The sequence below is a fragment of the Zootoca vivipara genome, chromosome 7 (assembly GCF_965207765.1).
Source record: "Zootoca vivipara chromosome 7, rZooViv2.hap1.1, whole genome shotgun sequence".
In the NCBI taxonomy this organism is placed as follows: domain Eukaryota; kingdom Metazoa; phylum Chordata; class Lepidosauria; order Squamata; family Lacertidae; genus Zootoca; species Zootoca vivipara.
In genome coordinates, this window is record NC_142590.1 from 12,130,211 (window position 1) to 12,156,634 (window position 26,424).

General features: G+C 43.1%; 1 protein-coding gene across 2 annotated transcripts in view; it reads right to left on the reverse strand.

Annotated features, from left to right (window-relative positions):
• Window positions 1–26,424, reverse strand: part of BRINP3 (BMP/retinoic acid inducible neural specific 3) — a 247,591-nt gene that overhangs the window by 210,866 nt on the left and 10,301 nt on the right. For both annotated transcript variants that reach the window (XM_088673731.1, XM_035123029.3), the window contains exon 2: window positions 1,493–1,778. In XM_088673731.1, coding sequence (XP_088529857.1) covers window positions 1,493–1,728 — 236 coding nt within the window. In that variant the 5' untranslated portion in view covers window positions 1,729–1,778. The remainder of the gene's footprint in view (window positions 1–1,492; window positions 1,779–26,424) is intronic.

The following is a 26,424-nucleotide window of genomic DNA, read 5'->3' on the forward strand; positions in this document are numbered from 1 at the left end:
GGAGTAGAATATGCTTTATTTCCCCCTCCTCTGCCAAAATAAATAAATAGATTTTCGGCATTGACAGCCGGCTTTTAAACCCCGGCTAATAGCAATGGTCTCCTCTGATCCGTTGAGCTCACCAAATACCCCCAATGCATATTTCATCATCACAGTTAATGCGCAGCAGACCTCACGATGCGTTGGGCCTACGTCAACGCAAACTAATGCAAAATTGACCTGCAACACAGTGCCCTCTGGTGCACAGAGAATCGGCACAGGAAAATAAATATTCATGACACAAAACAAACTTCAGACCTTCTCCCAAACCTGTATTTAAGAACCAGCAGCAATTTGCATGGAGGCACAAACAGGATGAAAAGGCAAGAGTTTGCCCCCTTATTATGGACCCAATAGCTGAAAAAGCTGGAATGGCAGCAAAACAATCTGAAGCAAATAAAGGACCACCTGTTCAAATGATTTCACGGCCATAAATTGGTCGAGAGACAGAAATTGCCAATCTGTTTCTTCCATGCTCTACAGTTGCAACTCCTTATTTTGGCTGGCAAAGAGGAGTCTGCCAGGGTCAATAATTAAAGACACAGAGATAGGCGTCCCTCCTACTTGTCATGGTTTTCTCTTTTTAAAGCCAAGATCCTTTCATAGCATCTCTTATTGCTAATGTATATAAGACTTTTATTGCATAAAGCCTGGTTCATTATTTATATTAGTTATTCTCATCAAAACAACACACAGGATGCATCATTAATATTCTCATTTTCTGATGAGACTATGTAATTATAGCAAACACATTAATTCTTGCTGAAGGGCTCTTTTTTCTCTTAGGGCCTCTGCACTTTTATCAGGTGAGTGCATGGCAGACAGATATTCATCAGGTGATGCTATCCGAAAGCAATTCATGTTAGTTAGTTTGTTTGGTTTTCTTATGCAAATATTAGGCATAGAACCTTGGAAGTGAGGGGTGGGGAAATTCAACCTCATTCTCCACCACAGTCCTGACAATACTGCCTCTGTTTACATTTCAAGGGAAGCCCCCATTGGCACCCATATTGCCATGGATTGAACAGGGGGCTGCAATAGAAGACCTTTGGGGTCCCTTCCAACTTTACGTTTCCATGATTCTGGGAAGGCTGTGCATGTAAACACACATACTCTCCCTCTGAACTGTCCCTCATTAATCTCCTGCAATTCAGGAAGAAAATGCAAGCTGAGCTAAAACTAGGAGTTAAAATGGGCTTTTCAACAAAGCTGAAAGATTTCGTCAACAGGTGGTCACCTTCAGGTCTCTCTTTAATCAATCACCTCCTTTCACTTTGAATAGGCAGCACAGCTATTCCCAACATGAATAGGAAACCTTGCTGTATATTTCTGGAATGAAACCCATTGGTTCTCCCCATCTGTGATTTATTTTTCTTAAAGTGCCCCCGTGTGTCATTTCTAAACAGCTCTTGGAAGAGCGCCCTCTGAAATTGCCATCCGTTTTGTTTCATACCTGTAAATCTTGTATCTTGTGCTAAATCCCTGTCGGCTTCTGTCCACAAAATCTGTGTATTCCGGGGAGCGGTGGAAGGGTCCCTTATCTGAAAGGAGCCAGTCGAAGGGGCTTGTGGCATGCTGATCCGAAGCAGCAGCGACCATTAAAACCCAGCAATGAAGACTCAGGGCTATCCACTCCCATAGAGCCATCAGAGAGAACAATTCAGCACCAGCACTGCATCGCCATATCATGCTTCCGCTGGGGACTTAGAGTCTTCATTCTCTTAGCTGTCCCTTAACACCTAGACAAAGACACACAGGAAATGAATTTAGCACACACTGGTCATTCTAGTACAGCCGGCAGAAATTATTACAGTGGTACCTTGGTTCTCAAACTCAATCCGTTCTGGAAGTCCATTTCAAAACCAAAGCATTCCCATAGAAAGTAATGCAAAATGGATTAATACGCTCCAGGCTTTTGTTCTAAGCAAAAATCTGCTCTTATTCCCTTATGGGGTACACAAGAGCCTTATTGGGTTCTCCATCGGTCGGAGAATATATAACAGAGGCCAACCAGAGAAGTTTGAGAAGCAAAGCCTTTATTTGCTGTTGCAACAGGGTCCTTCCCCTCACGCAGGAGAACAAGGAAGGAACCCAGAACAAAAGAGAACCTCCACTTTTATCAGTTTCCCCATCACCAAGAAACGCCCCCAATACATCATTCCTACATCACAGCTATGTAATCAATACCTCACAAAAAAGGAGGGTTCAAGGTAGAAATCTGAGCACTTTTGACACCTCTCCTAGTCCTCCTATCACCCCTCCCAGGTGTGAATTCCTAAGCACAAAGAGAAATTAACATTTTCATAAGAGTTGATCACTGTCTTTTGTTCAGAGGAGTCTTCCATTGTGAATGAGATACCATTGACAGGGAATTATGGCTCCCAAGTTGCTAGTCATGTGGAAATGTGTGCATATGCTGATCCTTAAGCCTTCCTTAAGGCAGGGTTGAGTCCAAGCGGGAGGGGTGCGGGTCTCTGGAGTGGAGCAGAGGTGAAGAAGGTGGTGTTGCGAGGGATTCTGGGTAACTGCAGCTGTCAGGTTCGGTCACCCCTCTCTGTTCATTAGTAATGGTGTTCTGCAACCCCCTTATAATTTTCTATAACACTTTTAAAAACAACTCCTAAAACGGCAATTGAACATGAATTTTACAAGGCATCCCCAAACTGCGGCCCTCCAGATGTTTTGGCCTACAACTCCCATGATCCCTAGCTAAAAAGACCAGTGGTCAGGGATGATGGGAATTGTAGTCCAAAACATCTGGAGGGCTGAAGTTTGGGGATGCTTGATCTAACGGGACGATGGATCCATAAAAGGAAAGCAATAAACAATGTACGGCACTCACACAATCAAGAGCTGAACTGGGTTCCACACAGTCACAAAAACAAAAACAAAAAAGTCACAAAAACAAAAACGCAAAATAAATAGCAAAAACAGACAGTGTAACACTCAAAATGGAAGTGTGGCACTCAAAACGGAGCACGTTCGAGTTCCGAGAAAAGTTTGCAGACCGGAACACTTACTTCCGGGTTTGCAGTGTTTGGGTTCCAAGTTGTTTGAGTGCCAAGACATTTGAGAACCACTGTGTTAGTATTCTCTCCAAGTTAAAGAAACAGCTGGCAAAGGGCTGTGGGGAAAAGAGGAAAGGGTGATTCTCCTCCGTTTCCTATCTTTAACCATCCATCAACCATGAGCATTGAGTGTGCTTATGCTTGCATCCATGTATGTGGCTGGATGCCTGGGTCTGCAAGAATGTGCAGAGTGTATGCATGCTATTTACCTTAAATGTCAAAGACTGTTCAGTTTGAAGCAGATTATTTACCAGTGGGGTAAATCAGGATGCAAGCAGAAGCCGCGTTTGTTTAAACTATTTAGGCAGATGGAGGCTGCCATTCCCAGAATCCTATCCAACCTAATCTTCAATATTTGTACCATGTTTGCAATATGTAGTTTAAGGGAGCAGGTGAGAAGCAGTATGTTAGCAACATATTTGTAATGTGAATTAAAACACCAATTTTTGCAGCACACTGATATGAAATGGCTTTGGAATGTGTTGAGGAGCTATAAAACATCAATAATTTGGGTAGAAAGACGTTTTAAATGATGCTATTAAAAATAAAACCTGACTCCCTTTTTTTAAAGGCCTGGATAATTAAAATGGGAATATAATTTTGGTAGGATTAAGTTTTCAGATTAGGAGTGGGCTCCACTGCCATGAAGCAAAAATGAATACATTAGCAGAGGATGTATTCTTGCTTGCGGTTGCTTATCAGCTCTTCTAAGGAGCCATTACACTGTAACTGAAGGCCAAGTGTTTTACGTCCTTTGGAAGCGTGTAGCTTATACACAGGGTAAGAGTGAACTTCATGTTCATGTACACTTAATTGTTACATATATGAACTATTCAATATGAACAAGGACCTATATGCCTCTAAATGCTTACACCAGGCTTCCTCACAACTCGGCCCTCCAGATGTTTTGAGACTACAATTCCCATCATCCCTGACCACTAGTCCTGCTAGCTAGGGATCATGGGAGTTGAGGAAGCCTGGCTTACACAAACACAGGATTCATCCATCACCCCTTCATGCTGTTGTTTTGTTCTTTCTTTCTGTGTGGCGGATGCTCACACTAGGACTCCATTAGGACCTGGCCTAGATGCTGCTGCAACCGCCATAGAAAATGTAGTTGCATTGGTTCCTGACTAGGTTTTGGGAACTACATTTCCCATGGTACCTGATGTTCTGGAGGCTGGTGCACAGGCTTCAGAAAAGTATCAAAGCTTCAATAGAGTCTCCCTGGGAACCCTTCCTATTATGACCACTCCTGAGAGCTGAGAGAGCTGTGGGGTGGAGAAAAGGAGTAGTCGTGGTAACATTGCAGGCCATTATAAGCCAGACCCAAACTCAGGAGGAATATGATGATGATGATGATGATGATGATGATGATGATGATGATGATGTATGTTTCTTCAGCCACTCTGGGCGGCTCCCAACAGAATATTAAAAACAAAATAAAACATCAAACACTAAAAACTTCCCTAAACAGGGCTGCCTTCAGATGTCTTCTAAAAGTCAGATAGTTGGTTATTTCCTTGACATCTGATGGGAGGGTGTGTATGGGTGGGGATGGTGGAGAATTCAAAACGTATGAAGATAGCTTCTGACACACATTTTGTTATGATATTCTTTCCATTTCCAGCCTTTAATAAGCTTTTAAGCAGCAGCCCATTTTTTTTAAAAAAAAACTGCAATAGAAATAAATGCTAAAAGAGCTTGGACTGAAACAATAGATGGCATGATTCCTTGATATAATGATTTGGAAAATCCTCCTCAATTGTCAAAAAACTATACACAGCTACCTAGTAAAACATGGGATGCTTGCTATTCAGCCTGTTCCATACATGTCCCAAAGCTAACCAGTATATTGGGGCAAACTTGTCAGAGCTGTCAAAGCAATAGATTGCAACATGCCAGATAGGATATTTTGACCCCAAACAAGGAACGGTAATAGATACAGTGTTTGTTTCTGACATGCATTTGAAATAGCAAAACCAAAAGAGATACAAAAAAACCCATACGTTGCAATGTAAATAAGGAGATTTGCAAAGGTTAAGAAAGAATAAGCATTCTGCACTAGTGGAATGCTGTCTAGAATCACCAATGACTATTTAACAGAGGTAGACATTCCTAGCAAGCTTTTTGCCCAAATGTAAAATGGTTCTGTACTTCATACATCACCACCGTATCTAATCCATATCCAATGTGTGCTTGGGATGTAAGCAAAGTGCATGCTCCTATTATTATTATTATTATTATTATTATTATTATTATTATTACAACATAAAATACAAAGCAACAAAAATAGCATAAGTAACAAAGCAACAGAAGTAACATAAATCAACAAAATCAACACAACACAACGCAAATTCAAAATTATACAAAACTATACAAAATTAGAAAGCAAACTAATAAAAGAAAAAAATAAAGGAACAACAAAAGAAAACCACAAACAAACATAAAGCTAAATAAACTTCCCAGTTTTCCATATCAGTTCCCTATTTACAAGTAACATCAACTATGCTTTCCTCTTATATAACCAATTCCTTATTTCATATTTCATTTTTTCCCATACATATACTAGCTCTAATAAATTTGTACGAACTTATTCAAAGCAAATCACCCATCTGGAATCTATTCCTTCATTAAAAAGGTAATCTTTAACGTATTTCCATTCTTTTTCCCATTTTGTTTAGGGACTTTCCTAACTATCATTGTTAATCTTGCCAGGTTCATAAACTCTACCAATTTGATATGCCAATCTTGGATGGTCGGTAACTTGTCTCCTTTCCATTTTTGTGCAAGCAACAATCTGGCCACAGCACATGCATATAATAGGATGTTTCTTCTATCTGTTGGGATGTTGTCCGGGATTAGGCTTAATAATATTATTTCAGGTTTTTTTTTTTTCAAATGTCCATTTTAACATTTTCTTTAGCTTCTCGTAAATTTCTGTCCAAAACTTGCTATCTAATCCATATCCAATGTGTGCTTGGGATGTAAGCAAAGTGCATGCTCCCGATGCATGTTTACTCAGGTGTAAGTCCTTCTTAGGTTCAATGGAACTTAACCTTCTGGTAAGTGAATCTAACCAGGTTAAGAAAATAGTTGTAATTTACCAGAAAATTAAATTTAAAATATGCTTTACAAAAATAGGAAATAGTGGTAGAACAGGTGATGTAGTATTTTCATAGAATTCAATTTAAGATCACAGTGTTGGGCCTTCTTACACTGAAATAAATTGCACTGAATTCAATGAGATTTACCGCTGAATAGACATGCTTCGGGTTGCACACTGCATATTTAAACAAAGTATGTTGGTGTGTGGAGAAGAAAGACTCTATGTATGGTAGTCAAGGTGCTAACATAATACCTTCTGGAAAGCCAATTGCAGTGAGATTTAGGAAATTGCAGGTTATGGATCAGAAACTTTTCATCAAAGCCATTTGATTCCATTTTCTAGAGCAAGGACAGCTAAGTTTTGGCTCTCTGGATTTTGTGGGACTACAATTCCCATCACCCTTGGTCACTGGATGTAAGGCTGATAGCAGCTGGTGTTCAGCTACATCTGGAGGGCAATAGGCTACCAACTCTTGTATAGAGGCATGGTAGAAGCCTGTTCGATATTTTCCACCATCATTTCAGATAATTTTATACTCTTTTTAATGGTTGATTCCGTAGGGTGACGTGACCTTTTCCAGGTGGTGGCATGTTGGAGCCAGATGAAGGAAAGAACTGGCGCCTTAAAGGTGAAGCAATGCTTTAAAATATTGGCCTTAAAACAGGGGTCTCCACCTCAGGCGGCAAACTATTCTGGACTGGCGCTGTCTTTTCTTCACTACCTTTGTCTTTCTCTTCATCTTCCCTTTCAGCTTCTTACACTTCACAATCTCACTCCTTAATACCCCCTTCTTTCTCGACACTTTCCTCTCCACAGGGCACACACCGTGAGTATCAATTACCTAATTAAATCTAAGATTACCATCTATGTTTCCTACCTGCCCCCTAACCTTCTGTACTGCTTGAATTAGATTCTACTTGAGTCACCTTTTCTGTCCATGCATTCAAGTTTTGAAACAAAGCATTTAATTTTGGCCCTTTTTTTTGCAGAACCTTTTTCCTTCGATCCCCCATGTAATCTCTTCAAATCTCACCCCCCCCCTGCAGTTTTACTTCCTGTTTGATTCTCATTCAATTCAATACTATGAGGATCAGTATGGTTGTCTGCCTCCTACAAGTTACCTATGTAGCCAAAAAGAAGCCCCAGATGTGTCTTGGCTTGGTCTAAATCAGGGGTAGGCAACCTAAGACGCCCCCAGACTGAGCTGCCTATTCGGCGAGTCCCCGCGCACTGCACTAAACTGGCGCAGCGCGGTATGGAGACTCACTTCCATGGTGCAGAAAAGCGCGTCTGCGCAGATGCCAGAAATCATGGGTGCACATGCGTGAACCAGCCCGTGCAAACTAAACCTTGCTGACCCCTGGTCTAAATTGTAAGCTTGAATATCAGACCCTCCAAGTGTTCCTATTTTCCAGAGACTTTCCTGATTCAGAAAAAGCTCTCCAGGTTTCTGATTTGATTCTGGAATGTCCTGGTTTCCCTTAGGGCATCCCTATTTTCATTGGGGAAATGATGGTGGGTATGGAGTTATTCGACTCCTGAGCTGTCTGGAGTTTTTATGTATGTTTTTATATAACATATATAAATTTGGAAGCTGTCCAGAGTGGCCGGGGCAGCCCAATAAGATGTGTGGGGTCTAAATAGTAAAATCATCATTATGGAATGGGATGGTTCTATTTTCAATGGATAAATATCGGAGGGTATGGCATATGAAGGCCCAATTTGTTTCAAACCTAGGCACAGCATGAGGTGGTTGGAAGTGCTTTTTTTTAATAATCTAGACAATAGCTTTAATAATGTATTGTGAATAATGCTTTGTTGAAATCTGTTACCTAGTTTCTCAAGAGTTTCCTTTCCCTGTGAAAAGGCTTTGATTTTTTCTGCCTCATTCTCATGGCATTTTAAAATTTCTGTGGGGTTTTGAGCTTACTCATTGGAGAGGGACTAAGGGCAGTGTCTGGTATTCCCCTTCTTTTTCAATAAACATTTCTGAAGCCTCCCTGGCTGCATATGCGTCCACATTTGAAAATATCCTATGGGAGGTGTTTCCTATTTTCCAGGGACAGTCTCAGATTTATAGAAGGCATCCCAGTTTCTGTTTTGATCCCAGAATGTCCTACTTTTCCTTAGGACATCCCCATTTTTGTTGGAGAAATGTTGGAGGGTATGGAGTTATGTGACCCCTGAGCCAAGGAGATAAGTAACTACACAACCTTTAGAAGACAACACTATATAGGGAAGGTTTTCTTAGTGTTTGTTTGATTATGTTTTTATACATGTTGGAAGCCATCCAGAGTGGCTGAGGCAACCCAGTCAGATGGGCGGGGTGTAAATAATAGAATTATTATTATGGAATAGAACGTCCCCATTTTCATTGGAGAAATGTTGAAGGGCATGGTATTAATAAGTCAATCCCCATGCCTTAATTTATTTTTACAGCATGTAAAACTTGTTATAATGGCCTTGATATGTCTGGGGGGGAAATGTTGATTCCGAAATGGAATAGTTTACATGTGTGAATGGAAACTATCAGACAACAATGCGCCAGCTAAGAATGGTGACCCCCCACCTACACCTTTTCCTCCCCATTCTCATTTTTTTAAAAAACGGCAGCCCTTCTGATACTCAGGCTCCCCCAAGTCAGCAATGCTAGAAAGGTGGCTGTAAGAATAAACTCAAGTTAAGAATGCAAGAAGCCATTGTAATGTAGTGGCATTGAGAGGCACAACATTTCCTTGGTATAGTCAAAAAAGGCAGTGGTTAACTTGAAACTGGAACAGCATGCCATTTATTTAATGAAGACTTGCCGTGTGATAGTCTTTTCTCTAGTGAATCTATTGATGAAGAAAAACTTCCCACTAATTTACACCTAAATAGGGCACTACCAATTATAATCATTTCTACCAATCTCCTGCTGGGAACTTTAACTTGACAATGAATGCCGCTTTTATCGACACACATTTCCTACACACACAAAAATATTCAAGATATAGTAGCTTTATGTCTCCTGACTATTGCTCCATTATAGATGAAACAAAACAAAAACCCACTAGAGTTCAATAAATAGGATTATTGCACTTCCTCTGGACAGGATATTCATAATATTAAAAAATCATGGGGATAAAATATAAGTGGATTGACTGCAGGAAACTGATTGACCCAGGCAGGGCTCCATAATACATAATGAACAAGACTCATCATAAAATCTGAATACATTTGTAGTGTTCTGGAAATGCAGCAGGAGGAACAGTTAAGCTTTTCTTGCTGCCTAAGGAGCAAAGAATAACTATTAATAATTTTGCTCAGGCCCTCCAGCTTCAGTGGTTCTCAGAGTTTCTATCTCCAGGGAACATTTTCAGCTTAGGCTCTTCTGCTGAGCCACCTCCAGCACATTTTCATGCCAGTACTGGTTTGCAGGCTGGATCTCACCATTGCTTTGTGTAAAGGAAGAGCATAGCCTAGAACACAACTAATGGCCCCCTGTAACTGCACACTGTAAAATAAGATTTAATAATAATAATAACAGCAACAACAGTTCGAAATCACACCAGTGCAAGTAGATAAACAGGTACCGCTGCAGCAGGAAGGAAAACGGCATTTCCGTGCGCTCTGGTTTCCATCACGGTGTTCCGTTGTGCCCACTGGTGGAGGAAGAGGAGTGCGGGTGGAGTGCACCACCCCCGGCAGCGAGATCCCGCTGGGGTGCCATCGCGGCTGCCCCCCTCCTGCACTGAGTGCCACACACCCCAGGACGCACACCCCGCCCCTGCGGGCAGTGCGCCACCCCCACCCCGTCTGCCCTCCGTAGCGGCGCCACTGGTTGCGCCAGAAGCGGCTTAGTCCTGCTGGCCACATCACCTGGAAAGCTGTCTGTGGACAAATGCCGGCTCCCTTGGCCTGAAAGCGAGAAGAGCACCCCAATCTCATAGTAGCCTTTGACTGGACTTAACCGTCTAGGGGTCCTTTACGTTTTTACCTAGTATTTGTTTTATTTATTATCTGCCCTTCACCCTTGTCAGCCATTAGGAACCCCTGATAAGCTTTTAAATCTAAGAAAACACAGGGTTCCCTGGAACACAGGTAGGGTTGCAATATTACAAAAAGTAAAACTAGGACGCCCCAAAACAAATGTGTGTGTGTGTGTGTGTGTGTGTGTGTGTGTGTGTGTCTCACACACAAAATGCCGCCAAGACCACATTTTTTTTACTTATTGGGGGGGGGGGAATCTGGACATATGGCAGCCCTAACATATGTTTAATTCATTTGAATTGCACTGGTTTTTCTTTATCATACAACCTAACATTCTGGAAAGTTTGACTCCGGTACCCATAAGGAAATGTCGCAAAGGACTATGGGAGAATTGCAAACGCAGCACCACAGCAGTCAGCTGAGGAAAAAATAAACACCTTAAATGTGTTTTTTTTAAATGTATCGTGGCAAAGCATTTGCTGTTCTTGCCGGCCTGCTTCGCCTTTCATTCATTTGTGGTCTGCAGAGGAATGTTATGTGTATCGCCAACACCTGCCTTCGCCTAACCTGGTGCCCTCCTGGTGTTTGGACTGCAACCCCCATCAGTTCCAGCAAAGACATGGCGGCTGGGGCTGAGGGAAGTTGCAGTCCAATGCTTCTGGTTGGCATCAGACTGATGATGGCCAATGTACGTTTTATTGGACATTTCCCACTGTAAAGGGGGGGGGGAATCACCTATATAAAACCAGTCAGACAAAGCCTGCATGTGTCAGATGAAGTAGACCCTACAACTATAGATGTGTTGGTCTTTTAAGCTGCCACAGGACTTTTTGGCTTTTCTGACACACTGAAAGTACAGTGGTACTTCGGGTTACAAACACCTCGGGTTACAAACACTTTGGGTTACAGCAGGGTCCCCCAAACTAAGGCCCGGGGGCCGGATGCGGCCCAATTGCCTTCTCAATCCGGCCCGCTGACGGTCCAGGAATCAGCATGTTTTTACATGAGTAGAATGTGTCCTTTTATTTAAAATGCATCTCTGGGTTATTTTGTGGGGCATAGGAATTCGTTCATATTTTTTTCCAAAATATAGTCCGGCCCCCCACAAGGTCTGAGGGACAGTGGACCAGCCCCCTGTGGAAAAAGTTTGCTGACCCCTGGACAGACTCTGCTAACCTGAAAGTAGTTCCTTGGGTTAAGAACTTTACCTCAGGGTAAAATAAAAAAATTCCTTCAGTAGCACCTTAAAGACCAACTAAGTTTTTATTTTGGTATGAGCTTTCGTGTGCATGCACACTTCTGAAGAAGCGTGCATGCACACGAAAGCTCATACCAAAATAAAAACTTAGTTGGTCTTTAAGGTGCTACTGAAGGATTTTTTTTATTTTACTTCGACCCAGACCAACACGGCTACCTACCTGTTTACCTCAGGGTGAGAACAGAAATTGTGTGACAGCGACACGGCGGAAGCGGGAAGCCCCATTAGTTAAAGTGGTACCTCAGATTAAGAATGGTTTCAGGTTAAGAACGGACCTCCAGAACAAATTAAGTTCGTAACCAGAGGTACCACTGTATAGGGACTCGATTGTAGCCAAAATTAGACTGATGTGGACCTTATAGACCTGGTTCTGGCAACTGCTTGATTCAAGAAAGTAGTTGTTTACAGCCTCTTGAAATTAAGCCTGGAAAATTGCAAAAATTCTCTACATGTTCCTTTTGATTATTGGGTTGCCCTTATAACTTGGAAGGTAAAGCTTTCTCTTTTTTCACAATCCACATAATTAAGATACATCCCAAAGAGGTAATATCTTCCATAGGAGCCACGCTTTTGATAATAGGAAAATCTAGATGCATTACATACCGGCAGAGCATTGAAACCTGAAATTTTATGGTTGCATTCACTGGGAAATGTGCCTCAGACATGAAACACTGAACTTTTTAAATTAACTTTTCATGAAAAGATCATGTCACTTTCTAAATTACAAGAGTGCAGTAATAGGCAGAGTTTACTCTTCTGTGCGCTTATTGACTCAGAATGTTCCAGGCCATTAAATTATAATGATGACTAATGGGTCTCTCCTGTTTTAGTTCAAATCCATAGAGTTAACACAAGAAAATTGATTAGTGCGGGTATACAGCATTTTCTCATATCTTTCTTTCCTGGACCTTGAAATGAGTGGTGTCAAATAATGCAGGCTTGGCTGTAAACCTGGTAGAATCTAGTACTATATGGTGCATAATAAATCAAATATCTGGATGGCTTTTGTCCAAATAAGTAGATAATTGAGTAGAAAAACAATATGGCATAAATTAAAAAGGTGGTATCGTATGTAAAATGATTAATTATAAAAGAATGTGGTGCAGGGCTCTTTGGACTTAGTGTTAATGGTCATTCAAATGCTATTGAAAACACTCTCCTTTATAAAAAAGAAATCAGGACATCAACTTGATTATAATTTCCCTCAACACATGTTTGAGTTTAAATCCATATTACCTAAATCTACAATTTTCCAAGTCCTATTTGCTGTGCAAGTCTACTAAAAAATAAAAGTTATAGCTAACCAAGCCATACTCAGAGTAGGCCCACTAAACATTAATGAATTTAGCCTAGAAATTTCCTTTGTGATCTTCTCTGTGCAATGATAAAAACCACATATGAGTTGGATCAGTGCTTTTTTCTGGGGGGATGCAGGGGGACACATACCCCTAAACATTTTGTGAATCTTTGTACTTTTGCCCATTTACTGTATTTATTTTTTCTGATTTGAACTATAAAACACTGATTTTCCCGAGTCTAAATGAAATTACCCCTAAACATTTTTTTATTAAAAAAAATGAGTTGGGTCATACTCAGAGTTGCAAAAATCCTACCAGAAGAATAAAGGTTCTTGCCTATGCTCATATATAAAACTATCCACACATCAAAATATGACTCCATGAGTATCAAAATGTTGACAGATTTGCTCCATTCATTCCCTGCTTATGGGTTGCTTTCAAGCATCTAGCTCCTGGGTAGGCAAAATAAGGCCCGGGGGCTGGATCCGGCCCAATTGCCTTATAAATCCGGCCCGCGGATGGTCCGGGAATCAGCATGTTTTTACATGAGTAGAATGTGTCCTTTTATTTAAAATGTATCTCTGGGTTATTTGTGGGGCATAGGAATTCATTCATTTTTTTCTTCAAAATATAGTCTGGCCCCTCATAAGGTCTGAGGGACGGTGGACTGGCCCCCGGCTGAAAAAGTTTGTTGATCCCTGCTGCTTGGCCGTTTCTAGAACCAGGTTCCTAAACTAGATTGATATTTTTGCTTCCTTTAGAATTTCTCAGAATCTTCCCCTTTTCAGCCATCTTCCAAATCACCTCTAAAGGCATTTATTATGGAAATCCTTAAGCATTCTGTCACACCCTCCGCTGCCCTTATTTCCCAGGGAAAGTCCCAGACTTACAGAAGCCATCCCGGTTTCTGATTTGATCCTGCAACATCCTGCTTTTCCTTAGGTCAGGATGTCCCTACTTTCATGAGAGAAAAGTTGGAGGGTATGGGGTTATGTGACTCCCAAACCAAGGAGATTAAGTAACTATACAACTTTTAGAAGACATCTGTATAGGGAAGTTCTAAAAATATTAAATGTTTTATTATGTTTTTATATATGTTGGAAGCTGCCCAGAGTGGCTGGGACAACCACCCCTGGGTGGAGTAAGTAATAAAATTATTGTTGCTATAGAATAGGATGTCCCTATTTTCACCTAAGAAATGTTGGAGGGCATGTTCTATGTTTCTTTTTTTTCTTTTTTTAAAATGTATTATTTGAATTTTTTATAGCGAACAACAAAAACATACAGACTACAAAAAACCACTACAAAAACTACAAAATACAAAAATACAAAAAACATACAAAACAAAAACTCCAATTTATAAACCTTGTTTCTAATCTAGTGACTTCCTCATTCCTCCTCTTTCTGCGCTCCATTGTAGATCGTCCTTAGTAATTTCTAAATCTTATGCAAACTCTAAATTTTACTTAATACTAACTTATTTCTATACCTTTTATATCTTCATATTTAACATTCCGACAATTTCCTTTCTTTTTACTCAATTATCTAACTCTATCAATACTTATTTCTCACCATTATATTAACTACAACCTCTTTGTATCTCCCTCACTTCCATAAATTCCAATCTATTATACACTTATTCTTCAAATAAACTTTAAATTCCTTCCAATCATCTTCCACTGCTTCTTCACTCCGATCTCGAAGTCTCCTGGTCAACTCAAACAGTTCCCTATATTCTATCAACTTCTTCTGCCATTCATTCATTATTGGTATACTTCACATTGCTTAATCTTTAACTCATTAATAATAATAATAATAATAATAATAATAATAATAATAATAATAATTTATTATTTATACCCCGCCCATCTGGCCGGGTTCCCCCAGCCACTCTGGGCGGCTTCCAACAAAACATTAAAATACAGAAATCCATCAAACATTAAAAGCTTCCCTAAACAGGGCTGCCTTAAGATGCCTTCTAAAGGTCTGGTAATTGTTATTCTCTTTGACCTCTGGTGGGAGGGCATTCCACAGGGTGGGTGCCACTACCGAAAAGGCCCTCTGCCTGGTTCCCTGTAACTTGGCTTCTCATAGCGAGGGAACCGCCAGAAGGCCCTACTTTCTACTTAGCCTCTAATTTTTGGAGGGCATGTTCTATGTTTCTGTGCCCCTCCCCTTAAATAAAACCAAGGTTCTTATTGCCAAGCAGCTTCTCGGGAATTAATTTATTAATGTCAGCAACATGCTTTCCATTTGTGGGTTTAGTGAAGCTTGTAAAATGTTGTTTTTATCGGGTTCCAGGGGTAGAAGATGACTTTCCTCCTCCTTTTTCTTTCTTTAAAAAAATCTGCCTCTGGTGATTGAGAGGCAAACCCAGGGGGATAAATCTTCTCAGCTTTGGATAAAAGAGAGGTTTGCTAAAGTGTGAGCAATGTTCCCGAAGTAATGAAGAGTGAAAATAATGGCATTGGAGGCCTTCTCTTGCTATAGGAAGGAAGCCAAGTCAGCCACACACTCTTATCAAGTGTAACAAGATTAGTTTTTGCAGAGCAGTTGTTAAAATCCCTAGAAGCCCATACTGTACTAACATCCTTCAGCAAGACCAGTGCCACCGATTTTTTCTCATGGATGAACATAACAAATCCTTATTTACAGCTTACCTGCTCTTGTGAAAACTTGTCTCTCGCCCCTTGCTAATAAGCCCCTGTCTGTTTCAAAGTTTTGTCACACAATTTGGAGGGCTGTGTGTGTTGCAATAGACAGCCAAAGCTGGCCTTGGGTTGGGGAAGGGGCAAAAATTTGATTCAGCTCTCATTTGAAATCTACCTAATTCACACTGTCCGACACAATATGAGAACCAAAACAGAGTCACTCTTTGAAATGTGTACTTCTCAAAATTTTGCAATGCAATTATCCAGCCAAATAATGTGTCTAAAATGCATCTGATGGGGTAAGGTGTGCATAAACATGTATGTATTTGTGAAACTAGAATTACAAAATGCATTACATTAGGAAAAATGGCTTTGCAAAAATTTGTATATTAGGGGAAATTGCATGCAAACAGCTATAGATTTGGAGAAATTTGCACTGAAATGCTGATGAATTTCCATGATTACGTGGGGAGAACTGAACTTAAGGTTGGAAAAAATATGAAAAACAGAGAAAACAGAGTTGACAGAATCACCCGTCTCTAGCCTTGGGCTTCCAGAAAGAATAGACCTCAATTCTTATGAATGAATATAAATTGTTTTTAGCATAAATTATAATTGAGACTTAAATACACCTTAACAGTAACAACAACAGGGGGTTCTCTTTTCCTGCTTATGGAAGTCAGATAGCCCACCCTACAATTAACTTTTCACTCAGCACAGTAGAGCCAAGTACACTTTGCTGCAGAATGGAACTGTCCTGACAAGTTTTCCTATGCATCAAGTTGTTGTTGAGTTGTTGTTTTGCATCCTTAGAAATTTCTTAGATGTTCTGCCAAGAGCAGGAACCTCCCAAAATTGCCTTGAAATGGGCTTTAGACAAAACGTAGGGGCGACTAGGCTGCAATCCTGAGCACATTTGCTTTTTGTTTCTTTTTATTTCTTGTTAAAATCATACCCTAGTCTTCCCCCCAAAGAAGGCCTGGGCAGCAAACGACAAGTAACAAAACAACGGAAACATCTTTAAAATGAGACATTAAAAAAAAAAAAAAAATTCCACGACAGGTGCAGATTGGGAAAGATCTCAACTTAAATGACTTGCTGAAATAGGGGGGGGGGTCTTCAATAGGCACCAGAGAGACAACAGTGGTGGCACCTATGTAAAATTCAAGGGGAGTGAATTCCAAAGGGTAAAGGTAAAGGTAAAGGTAAAGGGACCCCTGACCATTAGGTCCAGTTGCGCGCTCATCTCGCATTATTGGCTGAGGGAGCCGGCGTATAGCTTCCAGGTCATGGGGCCAGCAAGACAAAGCCACTTCTGGCAAACCAGAGCAGCACATGGAAACGCCGTTTACCTTCCCGCTGTAGCGGTTCCTATTTATCTACTTGCATTTTGACGTGCTTCGAACTGCTAGTTTGGCAGGAGCTGGGACCAAGCAACGGGAGCTCACCCCGTCACAGAGATTCGAACCGCCGACCTTCTGATCAGCAAGCCCTAGGCTCAGTGGTTTAACCACAGCGCCACCACAACACTAAAGGCCCGATTCCTCTGTTGTGTGGAATAGACCTCCTGATAAGACGGTATCATCAGAAGGCTCTCCCCTTCAGAATGCAGTGATTGCAAAATGGGTGATATGATATTTTATTCTACTCCTGAGGTGTATATGGCTTTATACACCTCGAACTTAGCCCAATAGCTAACTGGTAACCAGTTATTTGGGAATTAGCAACATAGAGTGGCTCTAACTAATGAGTAAATATGCATAGGGTTGCACCAGGGCAAGATATTTTGGCACCTGAGGTGAACCACAAAATGGCACCCATCAGAAACAAGGGGAAATAAAGCTCTATATTGGGATCTGCTGCCCCTGTGGATCTTGCCACCTGAGGTGGTTCCCTCACTTTGCCTCATGGGTGGGCTGGCCCTGGGTTGCACTAACACACAATATCACTAGTAATACCGTGTTTCTCTGAAAATAAGCCATACCCCAAAAATAAGCGATACCCCAAAAATAAGCCATAGTGATAGGCAGTTTAACCTTGTAGGTTAAACTGTACCATACTTAATTAAAAAAATAATACATCCACTGAAAATAAGCCACCGTGTTTTGTTTTGTTTTGAGGAAAAATAAATATAAGACGGTGTCTTATTTTTTGAGAAACACGGTATCAAAACTCTGTTTGCTTCCTTCAAACTTCCTAATAATCGTCCTCAGAGCAGGAATCTGCAAAATCACGTAAGAAATGCTGCTTTAAGCGATCTTCACTTGCACAGGATCTGAGGATGGCTACTAGTTTAAATTGCATTTTAAAAAAAAACTTGAGACAAATTCATAGAAGAAGAACACGGTTCGCCATGATAGGGATGTCAGTCAATCGAAGACATATTAGCCATGAGCACTTCCATATTCAAAGGAAACACAGTCCTGGATACCACATGTTATGGACAAAAATCAGAGAAAGAATGTTGTCATTATGGGACATTATTAAAGTCAAACCAACACTTCATGCTTTGCCCAGTGGGCATATGAAGGGGCTAAGGCTCACAGAACTTTCTTGTAAAATTTGATGGAGAGGACTCTGAGATCACTACCTTTGTCTATCTTGACAGGAAGCTGTAACACTACATCCTTCTTTCCTTCCTGCCTGGACAACCTTGTCTTTCTCCACAATGTCCAAGATGCCCACACATACAGAGCTCAGACACCGTTCTTGAAACAACATTTTGTATGTTTGTAACTTAAAGGTACAGGTAAAGGTGCACTTGACCGTTAGGTACAGCCACGGACGACTCTGGGGTTGCACACTCATCTCACTCTGTAGGCCAAGGGAGCTGGCGTTTGATCGCAGACAGCTTTTCCGGGTCATTTGGCTAGCATGACTAAGCAAGCTTCTGGCAAAACCAGAGCAGCGCATGGAAATGTTGTTTACCTTCCCGCCAGAGCTGTACCTATTTATCTACTTGCACTTTGACGTGTTTCGGAACTGCTAGGTGGGCAGGAGCTGGGACTGAACAACGGGAGCTCAGCCCGTCGCGGGGATTCGAACCGCTGGCCTTCTGATCGGCAAGCCCTAGGTTTAGATCACAGCGCCACCCACGTCCCTTACTTTTGTAACTTACATAGTAGTTATAAACCTGTCTTTCAATTTGCTCCTGTAACTGATGCTTCAAGACCATGATTATGTGAGTAAATTCTACTTTTATTACTTCACAAAACAACGTGTGTATGATTGTTGTTTTTCAGGGGGTAATACCAGGAAAATCCAATCTGCTTAAAAGCATCCTGGGTTATTGTTTCTAGAAGGTTAAATCAACCTTGCATTAGCTTCCAAATTTAAGCTGCAAGGGATGGTACCATTAAAGCTATGGCATGCAACTGCACTTCTTTTGGTTCTCTGGGTTTATTCATTCATAAGGAATATACACTCATTGAATGCTTGTTATATTACAGTCACTTGAGTGACTGAGAAGACCGAGGTTATACTCTTGCTTCATGAGCAATTTTGCATGAATCCCAGTTGTCCTTATCTCTTAAAGGTTAACCTGTATCCCACAAATTGCAATCTCAAACACATTTGCCTTAAGTGAAATCAATGGTATACAAATGAATGACGTCCCCTGGAGTTATAACTCACTGGTTACTTACACTTTTGCCTGTCAAAAACTCATCTGAGGAGCCTACATTTTAGTCAGATCTGTGGCTAGTTTCAGGGTATTGTTATGAGAATTATAAGGTCTAAGATATAAAATAAATGTTCATAAGTGTACCAGGTGAACAAAAATGTAAATATATAAACCCCATGTCTGAAACAGTACAGGAAAACAGTCCTGAAACCATTTTGACTCTCCCAAATTGACCTCAAATGTTTCTCTGCGAGGAAGGAAATGGGAAAACCTCCCCACTGTCTCTTTGCTCACAAATCCTGTCTTAAGGGCGTATCTGTGTGTGCATAGGGTGAGCCTGTGACCTGGATCCAGGAACTGAGTATTTAACCATCACAAAAGAATGGCCAGAATGCCCAGCTAAAAGCAATCAGTGACCATTATCAAGTATCCTGGCAGACAGGTTTTCCGCTGTAGACTGCCCCTTCAGTGATGTATGTATGATGTATTGGGGGTTGGGCTTGAGCTACAGGGTGGCAATTTCAAAAGTCTATATAAGAGCTTGCACACCAATGTTCTGGGTTCCTCCTCCCTCCTGCGTGTGGGGGGTGAGCACCCTGTTGCAACAGTCTAATAAAGATCAGGCTTACCAGCTGCTTTGCTTCTCAATATTCTCTGGTTGGCCTCTGTTATTTTTTCCTACTGATAGAGAACCTACATAAGGATTCTATACGGGCTCTTGGGTACCCCGTTAGGGAAAAGGAGCAGTTCTTTTTCTTACAACAGTATGAAAAATAATGAAAAATTATAGCCCTAGCATTCAACCAGTGCAGCTTGCTTCTAGTACCCATCGACAGGCTGCTCAAATCTTCCCCTTGCCTCATAAAATGGAAACAATGCTCATTTAACCATTTTCCAAAGCCATGCAGGCATACAAATGAAAGGGATGCATCTTAGTTGCCACTATTCTGGGATAGTAGGCCAGATCTTACCCCACCCCAAGCTGTGCTGTCTGGCCCCTGGAAGTCCTTCCAAAATTCAGTCACAGTACAATAAAATGTTTGGTGATGGTATCGATCTTCCCAAGCTGTTAGAGAGATAGGCATAAGGAAAGATTGATAGATAGCATTTGTAACCCTTTAAGGTCACTTGCATCTTTTTCGGATTTCGGATGTAATATTCATATAGTACAGTGATGGCCCAGTAGTGATGTATGGAAGTGAGAGCTGGACCACAAAGAAGGCTGATCGCCGAAGAATTGATGCTTTTGAATTATGGTGCTGGGGGAGACTCTTGAGAGTCCCATGGACTGCAAGAAGATCAAACCTATCCATTCTTAAGGAAATCAGCCCTGAGTGCTCCCTGGAAGGACAGATCGTGAAGCTGAGGCTCCAATACTTTGGCCACCTCATGAGAAGACAAGAATCCTTGGAAAAGACCCTGATGTTGGGATAGATTGAGGGCACAAGGAGAAGGGGACGACAGAGGACGAGATGGTTGGACAGTGTTCTTGAAGGTACGAACATGAGTTTGACCAAACTGCGGGAGGCAGTGGAAGACAGGAGTGCCTGGCGTGCTCTGGTCCATGGTGTCACGAAGAGTCGTACACAACTAAACGACTAAACAACAACAACACAGTGATGGCAAACCTTTTATAGACCGAGTGGGCCCAAACTGCAACCCCAAACCCACTTACTTATCGCAAAGTGCCAACACGGCAATTTAACCTGAAAACTGAGGTTTTAGTTTATAAAAAAACAACTCATACATTAACATATTTTGTCTTAAACGAAAAACACAATAACAGAGCTTTCAATTATACAAACAACTTGTAAAAGTTTACATTAAGATGATCCAAACTAAGTAAGGAAAGCAATCCCAAGTGCCTTCATTGACTTAAAATTATTTGGCAGAGAATTCCACACTTTAAAGATTGCCCGCTTTTAAGCACCAGCCTGAGCAAGCAAGCATTTTCGGCGTGGCCCTCTGAACGCATGCCAAGGGCCCCCCCGATCGCATCACCATTTCCTGAAAGTGTCCCGGGGGCTGCCCCACATACTAGCCCCGCTCCCTTGCCCAGCCCTAAACGGCCCCTACACAGGGTGTCCAGTGGGGCCGGAGGGTGTGTAAAGCCTCAACCTCGCAGCAGCAGGAGGTTGAGAACTCTTGGCAGCCCACTAATGCAGCAGCACGCCTCTGAGTGCGTGCAAAGCGTTTTGCCCTCCCCACCCACAGCAGAGGCTCCCCGAGGGAAAACACGCACCCTGGGGGTTGTGGCTCCATTTCATCCCTTGACGCCCCATCCGAGGCGCTTCTACTCGGACACAAATCCCAGGATCCACGCCCAGCTTCTGAAAACAACATGAGTGCCTGCTTGGGGATAGTGTCACGTATCCGAATGGGACCAATGCCCTTCCCTTTGCGCCTCCCTGACCACGAGGCCGCCTTCTCGGTCTGGGCATCCCACACTAAGCAGCTGAGCAAAAGGATCCCTAAAGGCGCTGCAGCAAATGGGCCAGTTTGCGGATTTTGGTTCTTTACTGTCCTGCTTATGCAGCATCCGAAACTGAGGGCACACCACAACCATTGCCAGTGCTATATCACAACCCGCTCACGCAAAATACAAATTGCCACAATATGCCCCGGAAGCCTCCATGCAATTGGGGGCAATGAACTTGGGCCAAAGAATAGCTGCGACCCCCGTTTTGGAGAGAATTGGTGGCCTGACATTCTGCTCCTGCTGTGCTGTTTCCTGCGCCAACCCGCCACGGAAATGGCGCTCCGGCTGCCCAAGTTGAGCTGAGGACTCGACGCACTGCCCTCGCCTTCTGCAGGCTCTGTGCTGGGACAACGGCATGCGTGCCCACAGAGAGGGCTCTGAGTGTCCACTCTGGCATGCGTGCCATAAGTTCGCCACCACTGATATAGTACATAGAGTTGCCAGGTCAAGAACATCCCAGACCCTGAGATTTCAGGGCCCAAACCTGTGATATAGGGGCAGGTCCTGGTGATGTTCTTAAGTAAGCATTAACCACAGTATAACACAGGCTTCCCCAAACTTCGGCCCTCCAGATGTTTTGGACTACAATTCCCATCTTCCCCGACCACTGGTCCTGTTAGCTAGGGATTATGGGAGTTGTAGGCCAAAACATCTGGAGGGCCGCAGTTTGGGGATGCCTGGTATAACACCTGAAAAGATAGGGCAGAGGACCTTGCAACTTATGTTTATTGTGAACTGCTCAAGTTGATGGTGCAAATGCCAGGCAGTATTGTATTCATTTAATTTCCTTCTCACCTCACTATCTAATATATACCACCAACGCTTAGGCCATTATGCAATTTGTTTATATTTAAGGTGCCACAAGACTTTCTTTTTTGTTCAGAAAAGAAAAGAAAAGAAAAGGCAAGACATTTAAGAGTTACTAGGAAAACATCACATTAACATCAACATGAGGTCTATTCTGCTCTGGTCAGCCCTCACCTGGAGTACTGTGTCCAGTTCTGGGCACCACAGTTCAAGAAGGATACTGACAAGCTGGAACGTGTCCAGAAGAGGGCAACCAAAATGGTCAAAGGCCTGGAAATGATGCCTTATGAGGAACGGCTTAGGGAGCTGGGTATGTTTAGCCTGGAGAAGAGAAGGTTAAGGGGTGATATGATAGCCATGTTCAAATATATAAAAGGATGTCATACAGAGGAGGGAGAAAGGTTGTTTTCTGCTGCTCCAGAGAAGGGGACACGGAGCAATGGATTCAAACTACAAGAAAGAAGATCCCACCTAAACATTAGGAAGAACTTCCTGACAGTAAGAGCTGTTCGGCAGTGGAATTTGCTGCCAAGGAGTGTGGTTGAGTCTCCTTCTTTGGAGGTCTTTAAGCGGAGGCTTGACAGGCATATGTCAAGAATGCTTTGATGGTGTTTCCTGCTTGGAAGGGGTTGGACTGGATGGCCCTTGTGGTCTCTTCCAACTCTGATTCTATGATTCTATGAACATAGATAAATATTTGCATTGCAACTAGGAAACCCATGTAATAGTCACCACATCCAAATGCACCCTTAATTAGAATCAGTCCCATCAGGGCCGGCTCTTCATAGACCCCCGGTGGCGCAGTGCACCATGGCGGGGGGCTGGTAAGCTGGGCGCCGGCCCGGAAAGGAGGGCGCTGCGCGACGAAGCCGCACGGAAACCAATTGCGCCCTGCGAGGGCGGGGCGGGCAGCGGAGCGATCTCCGCCCCTCAGCACCAGGGCGCGCGATCTGCTCAAGACGGCCCTGAGTCCCATCTAGCTCTTCCTCCACATCACTGTGTCTTCAGACCAAAAACTGAAAATATGGGGACTATTAGGCAAACAAGCACATCTCTACTTCTCAGGATATTCTGCCCTGGCAGAGGCAGGAATGCTTATACTCAGTAAGAGGCATTAATTAACCCAGCTACTGATCCATTTCTACAAGAATGTTAGCATTATTTAGCAAGACTCTCTCTGTGTGTGTATATAAACCAAAAAATGGTAATTACTGCAGTCAATGGCTATACCACTGGTGCTTGATTTGAATGTTACAAACTTTCACCCTAATATAAGTTAAATCACTGTAGTTTCTGGCTGTGTGTGTGTGTGTGTGTGTGTGTGTGTGTGTGTGTGTGTGTCTTTTTGGAATTGAACAATATACCCTGTGGGAAATCATTATTCCATGTTTTGACCATTGTAACCTTGGACACGACTAAACGACTAAAAAACAACAAAACCTTGGTTGTATAGACATGGCCTATGAATTCCTCCTCCCCCAATGGGTGAGTGATGCTGAATAACAAGTGATGATGCTGTATGACCCACTGTGTCAGAAACACAACTGGGGTGGGAAGGGTAATGAAGTAGCATGAAGACTCCCTCCACCCCCAGTCCTAAAATAAGGTAGGCTCCAAATTTGTGTGCATTTACTCATTTTAGATGAACGGAAAATTGAAGGAACTGATTCCTTGCAATATGTGCATGTGTATTTCTATTGGGGTGTGTGTGTGTGTGTGCATTTTGATAATGGTTTCCTCTAGGATTGAACCAACATACCATTGCTTCTGAAGATGAGTGCATTTGTACACACATGCATTCTGCACACACACTAGCCAAAGCCCTAGATATAACAACAACAACAACAACAATTTATTATTTATACCCCGCCCATCTGGCGGGGTTTCCCGGCCACTCTGGGCGGCTTCGAACAGAAATATTAGAATACACCAATTTCTTTAAGATTAAAAGATTCCCTAAACAGGGCTGCCTTCAGATGTCCTCTAAAAGTCTGGTAGTTGTTTTTCTCTTTGACATCTGGTGGGAGGGCGTTCCACAGGGTGGGTGCCACTACCGAGAAGGCCCTCTGCCTGGTTCCCTGTAACTTGGCTTCTCGCAGTGAGGGAACCGCCAGAAGGCCCTCGGAGCTGGACCTCAGTGTCTGGGCAGAGCGATGGAGGTGGATACGCTCCTTCAGGTATACTGGACCGAAGCCGTTTAGGGCTTTAAAGGTCAGCACCAACACTTTGAATTGTGCTCGGAAACGTTACTTAAATCAGGCATCCCCAACATGCAGCCCTCCAGATGTTTTGGCCTACAACTCCCATGATCCCTAGCTAACAAGAGCAGTGGCCAGCATGGGCGTACCCAGGATCAAAACTAGGGGGGGCAAGGGGAGGGGCCAAGGCACGGAAGGGGAGGGGCCACAAAGTGGGCGGGAACGGCGAACTCGCGCTCCGCCGGGCTGTGCCCCTCCCTAGAAGCAGGGCTGGTGGGCAGAGGCGGAGCCCAGCCCAGCGGAGCACGAGTTCAGCGTTCCCACCCGCCGTGCCGCGCTCTCTGGTTCCCCGCCGCGCTTGGCCTTGCCAGAGGGCGCGACGGGGAGCTGGAGGGAGGGCGCAGCGCGGTGGGCGGGAATGGCGAACTCGCGCTCCGCCGGGCTGTGCCCCTCCCTAGAAGCAGGGCTGGTGGGCGGAGGCGGAGCCCAGCCCAGCAGAGCGCGAGTTCGGCGTTCCCGCCCACCGCGCCGCGCTCCCTGGTTCCCCACCGCGCTTGGCCTTGCCTAAGGGCGCGCTGGGGAGCTGGAGGGAGGGTGCGGCGTGGCGCGGCGGGAATGGCGAACTCGCGCTCCGCCGGGCTGTGCTCCGCCTCTGCCCACCAGCCCTGCTTCTAGAGTAGGGCAGCTGCCCTAACTTGCCCCGTGGTGGGTACGCCCTTGGTGGCCAGGGATGATGGGAATTATAGTCCAAAACATCTGGAGGGCCGAAGGTTGAGGATGCCTAACCTAAATGCTTGACATATAGAGTGGTTGGCATTGTTATATCAGGCAATGTTTCTCAAACCTAACAGTGACTGGACACGCCTTTCTAAATTAAAAGAGGGAGCACACTTCACCTTTGACAGATGAAAATGTTTACTTTTGAGCGTGCATATGAGTAAGGATAACCTCTTTCTCCTTTCCCCGCCAAGAGCTGCTTCCCCCTATGTTTCTGCATGAGTCTTTGATATCGGACAATTGAAAAGAGCCAAATATAGAGGAGTGACTCATTGCTACTGTTTCCCCAAGTGCAGCGACTGGTGTTTATCTACAGGAATGAATGGCAACTACTTTACTGAAGTGGAGGCAAGGGGTTAACCAGGGGCACAAGTGGGGTAGAGCTGAATCTGTTCCATACTGAGCAGCAGAGATTGAGAATCATTCCTGCCCCTAGCTGCATCCAGGGTTCTGTTCCTTAGTCATGGGACTAAGCTCAGAGCAATGACATTGCTCAGAACTGATATAGCTAGATAAACTGAAATATACTCGGAGTCGAGAGTGAATTTCATGCTCTTTATTCAGCTCATATTCATCAAGGAGAAGAAGAGAAGACGAATGGCTCTTTTCCCAAAACCATCTGCTTATATACATTATTTACACAATGGGCCTTGCGTGATTGGCTACTTCAGGGCTACACCTGTGGGCCAATTATATTGTGGATTGACTTCTGCCTGCAGCCTGATTGGCCGCTCCTACAGGCCAATCAGGTAGCAGATTCACTTCTGCCAGCCGCCTGATTGGCTGCTCCAGCAGGCCAATCAGGTTGCGGATTCACTTCCACCTGGAGTTGGATTGGGTAGCTCCCGCTGATTCTGAATCCTATTGTTCTAGGATTCAGCTCAGTACATAACATAAACCATAATGTGCTGCTCCTGCAGATAGACAAGAAACATGCAACTGTGCATGCCACAAAATTTTTTACCCAGTTTCCCAGAGGTTTCATTACCCTACTTCAAAAAGAGGAAAGTAAAAAAGACAAAGAATTTTGAGATGGCAGAAATAATTGGTAAAGTCAGTTTTAAGTATGATTCTCCTTTTATATTAGTTATGTAGGTATTTTATGCGAAATGGTTTTAACTGATTGCGTTGTTATATTTTGTTGTATTT